The following is a 12,714-nucleotide window of genomic DNA, read 5'->3' on the forward strand; positions in this document are numbered from 1 at the left end:
CCTAATTACCCTATTTTCCAAAATAAATTATCTAAATAAAAGTTAATACAATTATATTTCGCTTCTCAAGCTCACAGTTGTTTCCACCTGCCTTTAATAATGTGCAGTGTTGTTGAGCCTGAAATCTTGTTTTTCTATCCTCCCTTAGATACTACGTAACTATGCAGACAGGCTATGAAAAAAATGTTGCCTTACAACACAAGAGATGGCAGTATCAAACTTATTTTACTGAAAAACAAATAAAATCCAGTGTTTGTCTTTAAACTACTGCATATAAGAAAACAGACAGACACTATCACCCTAGAAATAAGTTTGTGGTTTGTTTTTTTTTATTATTCCTTTTCCAAACATGAAGGGCAGAGGGCTTTTTTTCCTCGGTATTTTCCAAGTTTCTTTGAAGTGTAACTTTGTAAGAAAACTAGGCCAGAATATATTCATTAAGGTCGGCATAAACAGTCATCACCGGCCTCGCCCATATTCACTGGACTTTTAAATAACGTTTGTAAAGCTACAGCCATCAGCTGACGGCCCGTGATCTCATATTTCTGTAACACTGCAGAGACTGAGGACCTGTTTGACTCACACCACCACCGCTTTGCCACCGTACAAAAAAGCTGTCCAGGACCTCTATTTTAAAAGCTGACCTGTGCTACCGCAAGATTAGCCTGAGGTAACACAGAAGTGGTTATTTGCTTTTCGCTCCGCCGGTGGTAATACCGCTCCCTTCCTTTCCTGCCGCCTGAACTTTCCTACCGCCCTCAGAGAGCGCGTTGCCATTTCCCCCGCCACACCTGATGGGAAGGCGCGCCCCGCGGCCGGAACGCCTGGCAGCCGACAAAATGGCGGGCGGGGGCGGAGAGCGGCGGGATACCCCCTCCCCTGAGGCGCACGGCGCGCCCAATCGCAGGCCGCAGAACGGCACCACGTGATCGCGCGGCTCTGCCCCACACTACAACTCCCATCACACCCCGGGGCACGCACCTCGTTCCGGCCCCGCCTCCCGCTCCCAGAAGGCGCCGGCGGTGCTGGGGGAAGGTCGCGCAGGGGAGAGGGTCGCAGCGCTGCGCTGTCGGTACCATGCTGGCTGCCAGTATCCGCAGGTTTACCACCTCTGCCCTGCGTAGGAGCCATTATGAGGAGGGCCCTGGGAAGGTGCGTGTGGAGGAAGTGCCGGCCCGCTGCGGCGTGGCCTGAAGGTCGCAGGAGGGGGCTGCGGCCGGGCTCGGGGAGGGGACGGCGCGGGGGGGGGGGGCGAGGGCCCGCCTCAGGGTGGTAGGGCAGGGAGCGTAACGGCTCGCCGCGGGACGGTGGCTCCGCGGGAGGAGCGGGACGGGGAGAAACGTGTCCCTGAAGGACGTTGCTCTGGCGGCGCTCTCCCGGCCCGCGGGCGGCCTGCGGCAGGCCTAGCCCAGGGGCCAGCCCCGCCACAGCTCCGGGGTGACGGCCCGGGGGACGCTCGGGAGATTGCTGAAAGGGGGGTAGCCAGAGGGGCGTCGGTGGAGCCGCAGTGCGGGCCTGGGCTGGCTGGCCGTCGGCGCTGGTGTGAGGCGCAGGCCCGTACTGCCTTGGCTGTGCTCAAGGTGAGCCCCTCGCTCGGTGAGCGCCGGGGAGGAGTTCTGCACAGCCCCAGGGCCCCAGCGGACTGGGTGCCGTTGTGAGGAGCAGAGTAACGACTGCTGTGTTGCCAGTTGCCCAGCTGGTGTCTGGTGGGTTTGGTGGTCTGGTGGTACTGCTGTCACAGCCACAGCAAAGAGAACTGTGTTGCAAATGATTTCATATCCTTCCTTGCAACTTTCTGCAGTGACTTCTGACCAGTGGTACAAATGATGAGCATTGCAGTATGAGAGACAGCAATGATACTGTAAACGCTTTCTGATGTACCTTGTTGCTTAATACGTTCTCTTAAGTCCTATATCAAAAAACTAATTTTACACACCTAACGAGCCTGAGGGTAGTCTTCACAGTGAAGGTTTACATGTTGGAACAGCTTGCCTAGAGAAGTGTTGGGCTCTGTATCTTCAGGGACATGCATGCTGAACTGGATGAGACTTTCAAAGCAGGGGTAGTTTGCTAAATTGGGGGAAGAGGGGAAGAGCGGACAAAATGACCTCAGGAGGTCACATGCAAGCTATTATTGTAATTACTGTATTTCTTTCCTTGAGAGGAAGGGAAATTGATTTGTGCCTGAATGTTTTTTTTTTGTCAGTTTGACTCCACCTGTTAGTGCTCTGAGCTTCTCACCATTTTCAAGTCAATGAGGAAGTAACTGCTGCATGGCTGCAAAACTTAAAATTTTTCTCTTACAGAACATTCCGTTTTCTGTGGAAAATAAATGGCGATTACTTGCAGTGATGTGTGGATTCTTTGGAAGTGGATTTGTTGCTCCTTTTGTTATTGTCAGACACCAGCTTCTTAAGAAATGAAGAGGACAGACTGTAATTGCACTAGCTGGGTAACTGCATTTAGATTTCATAGCATGGTGGAGTCTGTGGTCAAAACTGAGCTTTACAGAGTCTAATCTAAAACCATTATCAATTTTCAGCCCTTCATAGTCCAGGTGCTTAAGAGTTGTGGTCTGCAATGGCATCTATAACTCAAATCATGAACAGGTTTGTTTGCTTCACAGGGCTGCTGCACTGTCAGTGGCTGGTCCTAGGGCCACACCTTTCTGGCTGCAGCTTCTTGATGGTCTACAGCTGGGTGAACTGACAGAAGAGTGCTACTGTTTTGATTTGGATAATAACTATAACCAAAACCATGTCTACCTTTCTTGAAACATAAAGTTATGCTTCTCAATCTGTAGGAACAGCTGGCATGTGTGATGTGAACAAAACAGTATGAGAAACTGTGATACTGTAAACGCTTTCTGATGTGCCAGTTAAAACTGAGTGGAAAACAACATTGCTTGAAATTCAGTTCAGCCATGTTGGAACAATCACACCACCTACATACAATGTTCTTAACCATTCACAGGATAAAGTCCACATAAAACAAGGTCATTAACAGCAGAAACAATTGTAGCTGATGCTTGCTGACGATCATAACAGACAAAGCAAGCCTCAGACATATTCAGACTGTGCAAGCATGCGCTTTCCAGTTGAAAGGCTGCATCAGTTTATCTTAATCTGATTTCACTTCAGAAATATTTGGTATTGTCAGTTCTGTAATCTGAGAAACAACAAATCTTTTTAAGCTGGAATGACCCAGGTAGTTCTTGAAAAGAAATAAGTCCTCACTAGAATCTCATAATTGGAGCAAATTGAAGTAATCTATGTAATTCCTTTGACAGTCTGATGTTTTTGACTCCCTAGATTAAGGAGAAAAAATCAGCACACTTGTATCGAACTTGGGCACTTAAAACTGTATGATTTCATAATCGTAAGTCAGGACCTCCACTACAAAAGTATGCGATGGATGAAGCAAAGCCTGACAAATTTATAGTTAATTTATTTGTAGCTTTTCTAAATTCGAAGGGTAACATAGTTCTTAAACTCATTAATTCTTTTTTTTTTTTCTTGCAGAGTTGAAGTCTTCTACACAGCACCTTTCAATGGAAAAAGGATAGCTGCAATTGTGTAACATGCTGAATGTGTCTAAATAAAATCTTAAATCTGAAGGTCTTGGGCTGTGTATTTTGTCAAATTCCTGAAATGCTTTTGACAATAGGTGTATACTGAGAACCCCTTCAGATTGTGGTGTGTTGACATTAAATTGGCCACTAATTTTCTTTATAGATAAAAAGAGGGTTGAAGCGTTACATTTCAAAATGGAAGTTGGGCTCAACATCTTTAGCAGAACAGATGTTTAAATAGCTTTACTAAGCTATATGGCCTTTTCAAACACCCTTCAGACTACTCACAGAATAATGACCTGGGATAGTTTATAACCAGTGAGCCTCGCAATGGGTATACTGTCACCATAATCCACGCTGCAGAATTTTTATCGTCAATATTTTGGGTTCATCAGTTGAGAAGACTTTATTTGTCTATGTTTCCACACTTCTTTATTCTAAAGAGTTGTTGCTGGCTTACTGTTGCCCTGTGCAGGAACCTATGCATTGCCCTGCAGGTTTCATGAGGCTTCAGGTCTGGATGACAACCAAGTCTGGAAAGTGAGTACAGCAGCAATAACTAGAACTGTGATCAGAAAACACATTGGTAATATTCTATAGCTTATTAGAACTGGTATTGCTGCAGATACAGCTGTTCAGAAAGAATTGATAGTTTTCAGTTTGTAGCTGTAGTCTTAGCACAGGATCATACCAAACAAGGGGGACTGTGTAATGAAAGGTAATTTAGAGCTGTGAAGAGTGCTGTTGGGACACTTCCACCAACCTGAACATGACATGTTAAAGTCAGTGGCCCTGTTGACTGCATGAGTAGGAAGTAATTTTCACATACAGTTTTGTTGCGACCACCTCTGGCTAAAGATGTATGAGGAGTAGTGGCGTGATCCTGTAATGATTACACCACCTAGGAAATGATGCTGTCAAGTGGTAGTATTGAGTTCCTTAAGTGAAGTTTTCTCATTTACTTTTTTCCTCTAAAATACTCTTCTGTCTGTAGCACAATACGTTTAATGTGGCTTCCAATGTCAATTCATAGACTGGTGTTACAGAAGTTTGGACTGTGTTGGTATAGTTCAAACAAGTAGTAGTTTGTCATCAAATACCATGAGCTTACAAGAGCAATAAAATCCTCTTGGCAATAGAATAGCTTTTGGGTATAGGGTATCTTTCTTTTTTTTTTTTTTTTTGCGGGGGGGGGGGGGCGTGGCTTTAAAATACTGATGACTAGTCCTGGTGTCAGCTGGAACAGTTAATTTTCAGTAGCTGGTGCAGTGCTGTGTTTTGGGTTTGGTGTGAGAGTGGTGTTGGTAACACACGTTTTTTAGTTGTTGCTGGGTAATGTTTATACAAAGTCGGGGACTTTTCAGTTTCTCAGGCCTTGCCAAGCAAGAAGGCTGGAGCAGCATAAGAACTTGGGAGGGGACACAGCCAGGACTGTTGATCTGAACTAGCCAAAGGGATATTCCGTACCATGAACATCATGCTTATATAAGCTGGGGGGAGTCGGACAGGGGCGGCCGATGACTGCTGGGAGGCTGGCTGAGCATCTGTGAGCGGGAGGTGAGCAATTGTATATCACTTCTTTTTTCTTCGTTTGGTTTTTTCTTTTAGATTTTATTTCTCTCCCTTGTTCTCCTTTTCATTACAGTTATTATTACTGCTACTATTTTATTTCAATTGTCATTATCTCCTCATACAAGTTTTACCTTTTTCCTGATTCTCCTTCCCGTCCTGCTGGAGAGGGTTTGGGGGGAGTGAGTGGGCGAGCAGCATTCTGGTACTTGCTGGCTGGGGTTAAACCACACAGTGTGTGAAGAGCCTGAGCTGGGAATAAAGTAGTAACTGTTGCTACAACTTCTTCAGCAGAGCTAGAAGGTAGCTTAATGAAGCATGGTGATTTTGATAAAGGGCTAGCAAAGGCTACGAAAAAGTGATAATGAAGAAAGATTCAGAGTAAAGATCCCACAATATAAAGGGCTAAGATAGTAGGAATTCTTTATAGCTGTGACAGGTATAATTATATGTTATAATGTTTCTTAATGTACTTCCTGTCTGCAGAGTAATGCCTTTCAACAGACTTTGAGAGCATGTCTCCCTGTGTCTTGCGAAGCAAGCGAACTGTGTGTGTACTGTAGGTGATATGGGAACAGTGTGCTGAAACAGCTGGGGAATCCAGAAAGGGTGACTATTTCTTGGTCTAGACATTGGGATTTCCTGGAAGAGCTTGGGTACTATAAAAAAGTGCCACCCTTTTAATGCAAAAATAAAAATGGGAGCTCTTCGGTGAGAAAGTCTCATTTGCTTTCTCTCACAGATGAGCAGGTCAAAATGTCTGTTGCACAAGGCAAGTCTGAATGGAAGCCTGTTACAGAATCGCATTTCTCTTAGGGCTCACAAACATAATTTTTCTGTGTATGCATTTGTACCTAGCTCACTGTGTGTCCTCCAAAGTTAAATAACTTGTTTGGTTTGGTTAACTTTCCCTCTTACTCCTAAGTCCTTGATGTATTTGAAAAGCATGAGCATTGCCTCTGAATGTTTATCTTGCGAGCTAGGCAAACAAGTTCCTTTAGTCTGCTTAAAATAAGGTCTTTCTGCATATCATCCCCTTCTCTATATTTTTTCTATTTAAATATATTTTTGAACATGGGTGGTTAAACTTAAACCAGTTATTTTTAGATTAAATGTTAGAGAATTTCTCCTCTCATCATGTGTTCTGAAACTGTAATCATCATTTTTTGCAGTGTCGTTACACTGATGGATCGTAGTAATTTTAGGAGCAGAGTGGTCCTGGGGGCTACTGGTTGTAAGTTTTCAAATTATGACCCTGTTTCCAGCCCTACCACCAACTTATAAAAATTACTGATGTGCATCACAACACCCATAACCTTTCATCTCCTGGTTTACTTAATTTCTATTGCTGCAACTGTTAGGCATACTCTGGGGGATGACTGCTGATAGTTGTCTTCCAGCTGTTGCCTACTGTGTGCTCCCACTCTTTGTGTGCCGGTAAGTGTCATACAACGGTTAAACCACATCAACCCTGCTTCGGATAAGTCAAGCTGACTAAACATATAATGTTAGTCATAAACTATCACTTGATAAACCCGTGTTCATGGCGCCCATTGTTAATTAATCTTTCCTTCAAACAGAAAGTTCAGTGCAATTTTGTAGGGTTTTTTTAATCTGCTGCATTAATTCTTTCAGGATTTCTTGAGTGTAGGTTAAGTACACTCGCTAATTTTGTTCTGCATAGCTCTCCGGTTTTGAGCTTGCATTTTTAATATAACAGCTGCACACCGTAAGTTTCAAAATAAGTAGACATACTCTCTATTTGTTGCAAACTCTCTTATTCTTAGGTGCTGCCAGAGCTGTAATTAGTCCCTTTAGAATTGGACTGTTTCTCTACATGACTTGCTTGGGCAGTTTTCAGTAATTTTCAAGCCCCATCAATTATCAAGTCCATAAGTTCTCTGTCTGAATTAAGTAATTGGTTCCCTTAGGTTTTCAAAACTTTGACTTCTGTAATAGAAACACATTAACAGATCTGTTTTGATCTCTCTTTCTATGAATGCAAACTGGGACAGTCTGCATTCTACCCAAAGGCATTTTTTACTGCTAGATTATTCATAATCTTATCACTATTTAATAAAGCAAAGTCTAAAAATCTTCATTTGGTTGCTTGCCTGGAAAATACTGGTTGTCATTGAGAGAGATGTGGCTCCTATCATTAGTATCAGATGTTTGACACAGTTTAATTTCACAGAGGCAAAACTCCAGATTGTATTTGTTTCTCTTGTTACAAGAATATTGCTGCTTATAGCCAAGCTTGATTTTAGGAGCATATGTCTAAGCCTAGATTTCTGGGTTTATCTGTTCTGTGGTTTTTTATTTAAGTCTTCCTGCTCTTTTATTTGCTTATTGACTCCTAAGTAGGTAAGCCAGAGGAACCTGGGTAGATTGTTGAAACACATCTATTGCTGACCACTGTTTGTGGCCGCTCTCAACGCTTTTCTTCCATGCCTAGCTTCACAGGGTGGAAAAAAGTGTCCATGGCAGCAAAATTCTAGGGCAGACTAAATGATCTCTGATGAGCAGCCTTATGCTGGTCTCAGGAAGCAATGCTGTGGATAAAATAGGTTTTAAAAAAATACCCGCTTTGAAATGCTAATGCATGACTTTGAGAGGTGCTGAGTCTTCTGTTTAATTCACGTAAATGGGACTAGTCCAGTTCTACAGCCTGACAAGCCTTACCCTGTCATCCCCCAGTACAGCTTAGGCGACAAGTTAGCTGATTTTGTGATCCTTTTAAGTACCAAATGTTTGTTGCCGTCAAAGGTATCAGAATCTCACCCAGGAATGACTTCTCTAAACACATTTCCACCACAATTATTAACATGGAAATACCCAGCCCGGAGTGAATCCAGAGATGGAGGTGTCACTCTACATGTGTAAGAACAAACTGAGATTTTATGGTAATCAGGGGGATCAGATCAGATTCATAAAAAAACAAGAGCTGTAGAATTAAGTTGTTCAAAGTGTAAGGGTATGTTTCATCACACTCTGCTATATGATAGTTTGAGTACCGAATGAAATATTTGTTTTTAAAATAGCCTTTTGGGTTCCCTTTAGGGCACCTTGACTTGGTAGAAGATAAATCAATTGAAAAAACATGAGGCAGAAAAATATGACACTTAGAGGTTTGACATTATAGGCAAAAAGCAATATGTAAGTAGTGCTTCTCTATCATTAAAATTTTATGAAGGAAACAAGATGATGGTTAAAGGACGTTTGGGAAATAACACATCTGTGTGAATGATAATATATTTTGCTTACTAGATGCCAATTTTAAGGAAAATCTTTTACGGTCCCTGATTTTTTTCCAGTTTTCTTGTTATAATTTTCCCCTTCACAAATTCTATTTTGGCTCAAACTCGAAATAGTTTAATTTTGTTTCCAGAGAGGTTCACACTTCAGCATTTTAATTATGTTAGATATCAGCAGTCTTCAAGCAGCTTCTCAATTAAATCTAAGCAGATGTGATTTAGATGTCCTTATGTTTTAATATTTGGAGTGTTTCCAGTTTGGGGATCTTTCTCTTCTACTCTGGAATGTTAGTTTGTCTCATTTCATAAACACAGCTGAAAATTCACAAAACCTTTACAAAGTGCTCTGAAGCAGTCAAATGGAGTATGTTGATGCAGAAAGGAAAGCGGAGTGTATCAGAGGTTAGACATTTTCAGAAATAAACAAATGGGGAATGTTTGACACAAGTAGGATGGCAATGCAACATGGTTTTCCTCTACATGTTTATATTATGTGTCTCAGAGATGTGCAGAGATAGATAAAATTCAGTGTTGGCAACGGCAAGGCAATGGTGGGGCAATTTAAACTTCCTTGGAGGTGATGTATCCTAAACAAATAGTGATTACTGTAGCAGAAGATGCCGTTGCGGGCTGCTGAACAAAAATATCTGCTCAGGCAATCAAAAAGGCAAGGAGGATGTTAACCTCTTCTACAGAAACGGATGGAAACCATAACAGCAGATATAGTGCCATTGTATACATATGAGTGGTATACCGTTCCTTGAAAACCATGTGGAATTTTCTTATTTGACCCAGGTTACTGAAAGACACAAAAAAACTTAACAGTTGCAGATATGGAAAATTTTCAACATGAAGAGTTAGTAAACTAGTAGAACCCTTGAGTTTAGAGAAGAATGGGAGGAAAAAGCTATCCTCTCAATCATTCACATCTGAAAAGTATTGCTAGTCCCAATGACAAGAATTCACTGCTCACGCCTCTGAGCTGTGACTTCTGTGGTGGGCTAGGGGACTGAAGGGGGCTGGTTGGTTTGTTAGTTGGTTTGCTTGTTTTTAAAGCGGGGGGAAGAGGGGCATCAGGTTTGAACTGCTCCTTCGCTAAGCAATATACTATATATCATACAGGAATGAAATTCAGCATGGAATGGGAGAGGGGAAGGAAGGACTTGTGTTCAGTTACTTTAAATGGGTGAATATTTTGATATGATGAAAATATATATTATTTTTCAAATCAAATATTTCTGGAATTTCAGCAATTAATTTTACAGTGTATCCTTTCCAGATCCAGTTTTCAAAAAGAAATGGGCATTAGATTATTATTTTTCCTAATGAACAGAAAGTCCAGGTTTTGTTCAGTTGTGCCTTGAAGCATCTGGTAATAACCCACACTGGAGACAGGATACTGGATTTGATGAACCACTTCCAAACCACCATGGGCAACATTTACATGACAGATTTCATATTAGTACATAAGAAAACCTGGGCTAATTTTTTTCTTACTTTAAGTTATTGGTGACCATTCAAAGTGATATGTTGCCTTATACAATAATTAAAGTAAAAGTTACTTATGAAAATGGCATACAAAACTTTTTACTATTAAGTAGTAGAAGTAAAAACTCCAAATCTTTTCTAATATAAGTTGTTGGATACTCTTTTTCATTTTTGTGGTTTGTTTTGGGTTTTTTTTTTCCCACTGGCCTGAGATTTTCATTTCTGTTTGAGGTTACCAAAAGAACATGAAACAATTTTGAGGTTTATAAACAAACTGGGCTTGCAGAAGAAAATATGAAAGTAGGGATGTGGTTGTCATGACAATGAAATTAGTAGCCGCTCTTGTTAAATATAAGCAGTGGACAAGAGCTTGGGCAACATTGCACAGGCTAACACATGAAAAATATTTTTATTCTTTAAAGATAAAGGTCACGTATGCATTGCATTTCATTATCTTGGCTGGTTTCCAGAATCTCAGTGTAGTGATATCAGTGGGTATCATTTAAAAAATAAAATAGAATTGTTCAGGGAGACAAAGGAAGGAAGGAAGAAAGAAAGGAAAAGGGTGGGAGGGGAGAGATATCAGTAACTTTGCTGCCTCAGTGTGAAAGAAATTGATTGTTCTCAATTTCATGTAGAAGAAAATAAAGTTACAGGAAGGTCAAATGGTATACCCACTAAGCCATAGCAGAACTGGGATATGATCCAGCAGCCCAATGCTATAAAAATATTCCTGCCTGTTGTCACCTCAGTGGGGTACATTAAAAAGCCATAAGAAGTATGTGTAATCATTATTTTCATGCATGAAAATATGCATAGTGGGGCAAAATAGATGAAGTCTCTGGATTGTTTAACTGGAAATTGGAATGAGTATGAGAGGAATAGTTTAACGCATTAATTTATCATTAAAGGCATTGTAATTACATCTTCAATTATCACAAAAATAGGTAGAGAAATGGGAAGAATGCTGTAGGTTTAGGGTAGGTGGTATTGGAAACACAGACTTTGGAATAGCATTGACTGGTTTGTGGCAGATCCAGATGAAAAGACAGTGACCATAAGACCCTCTGTACAGATGGGAATGCATGCAATTAATCATTGTTCCAATTAAATAAAACATAAAGGTGGAATGGCCCCTCCTCTGCCATATCCATAGGTTTTATCAGAGGCAGCTGTGCTAATGGTCTGTTCCTGCAAACTGTGAACACCAGCCTCTGACTCCCTAACCAGCTTTTGTTTGCTCTGATTACAGCAAGAAGATGGATGTGAGTTGCTTTCTAGGATGATATGCTCAATAAGTTTGACTTGCATTTAAATGAGTCTAAAATAATAGTATTTTCTGGAATTAATGTAATCCACTGTTCCATTTTCTCTTTCAGTATTCCATGAATAATATTAAGTTCTTTCCTGTGGTTGTGCCACCTTTTCCATTAGCTATGTAGAGCATGCAGCTCTTTGAAAAATGTCAGTGTATAAATAGCATTGCTGAGATCCCAGCTAAGCCAGATCTAGCAACAAAATGTGGAAATACACCATGCAGGTGAAAAAAAAATGGTCCATGTAAAAATTATGACAGGTGGTGGAAGGAGAGAGCTGGTAAGAAAGAGTGCGGTCTGAGGTTTTGTTTCTTTTTTTCTAAAATTATTGCACCATTAGAATTTAGAATAACTTGAGGGTTCATTAGAGTAAGTGTAGCAGGAAAAAAGTGCTTCATAATTCTGGATTAAATATGGTTTTGTAAAGATGAGGAGAAAGATCTCATCCTCAGGGAATCAAAAACCTGGTAGCCACTGGCCTGCTGCATCAGTCAGCAAGGGTATTTGACTAAATGGGGCTTTGCCACCAACCAAAGCAATTACCTGTTGCCTGAAACAGTGTCAGGATGGGCTGTTGGGGGGGGAAAAAAAAGTAAACATATATATATGGTCATTAATATGAATGAGCAATTCTTTCTGCATGCATTCATGAGCCACCCAGGTAATTGAAAGTGAAAGCTAAAGAAGATGTGCCTCTCTAAAGACAATCCATCTCTTTAAGACCTTGTCTTACAAAGTTTTTTTTCTGACAGCCTGAAGCACCGAAGCTTCAGATTTAGGGACAGCTAATTGGAAACTTTTCTGGAAGCGTGCACATCACTGTGCTCCAAAACCACGCAGGCTGTGCATCAGCTCCCCTCACCCCACCGCCGTCACTTTTCTTTCCTGTTTGTTTTTCCAGACATACCGCTGAATCCAATATCGCAGAAAATTGTTTTCAGCCAAACAGCAGCAGTTAAGTTGTTAACTCACTATTACCTCAGCCCACTGACAGGAACTATAAATGCCTCTTTATATCCCGGCTGGGAGTATTTAAGTGCTAGCTTTATGAAGCTGGGGAGCAGGGGGAGGTGCTGCTGGGGTTCGGGGGTCTTGGTGGGTTTTGTGGGGAGTTTTGAGAGGGCAGGGGGAAGGCTGGCAACCCCTAAATAAGGTCTTCCTTTTCATATTCTGAAGTGGCAGCACAAAGCAAGGAGGTGCTCTGCAGAAGGATATAGATACAGCATCGTTTAATTTGTTACGCCCAGTTTAAGCGCCTCTGCCCAATACATAACGCAAAAGGAGAGTACAGGCACCTGACAGCTTATCTACAGGACAATTAACTAGCTGAAGGTGTGACTTCAAAACTACTTAAAATTTATTTGGCTCCCAGTTTGACAGGGCTTTCAAGTCAAAGTAGCCCTATACCAGTTCAATTTAAATTTACCTCTGAAATCAATTTACATAAAACAGTTTGCCAGTTCCTCTAAGCATGTCAGCAAAAAAATAACTAATAGCACTTTAGGTATTTTATTTT

General features: G+C 41.4%; 1 protein-coding gene and 2 non-coding genes across 3 annotated transcripts; all 3 read left to right on the top strand.

The window, feature by feature from the left end:
- Window positions 1–981: 981 nt before the first annotated feature.
- LOC121081551 (cytochrome c oxidase subunit 7C, mitochondrial) lies at window positions 982–3,616 on the top strand. The gene is made up of 3 exons (XM_040580676.1): window positions 982–1,152; window positions 2,307–2,452; window positions 3,522–3,616. The coding sequence occupies exons 1-2, from the start codon at window positions 1,078–1,080 to the stop codon at window positions 2,421–2,423; spliced, it is 192 nt and encodes a 63-aa protein (XP_040436610.1). The 5' UTR covers window positions 982–1,077; the 3' UTR covers window positions 2,424–2,452; window positions 3,522–3,616.
- On the top strand, window positions 1,818–1,880 carry LOC121081746. Its single transcript, XR_005825791.1, has one exon. It is a non-coding gene; the product is annotated as a small nucleolar RNA Z39 (small nucleolar RNA).
- Window positions 2,813–2,874, top strand: LOC121081745. The gene has a single exon (XR_005825790.1). It is a non-coding gene; the product is annotated as a small nucleolar RNA Z39 (small nucleolar RNA).
- Window positions 3,617–12,714: the final 9,098 nt, after the last annotated feature.

The sequence above is a fragment of the Falco naumanni genome, chromosome Z (genome assembly GCF_017639655.2).
Source record: "Falco naumanni isolate bFalNau1 chromosome Z, bFalNau1.pat, whole genome shotgun sequence".
In the NCBI taxonomy this organism is placed as follows: domain Eukaryota; kingdom Metazoa; phylum Chordata; class Aves; order Falconiformes; family Falconidae; genus Falco; species Falco naumanni.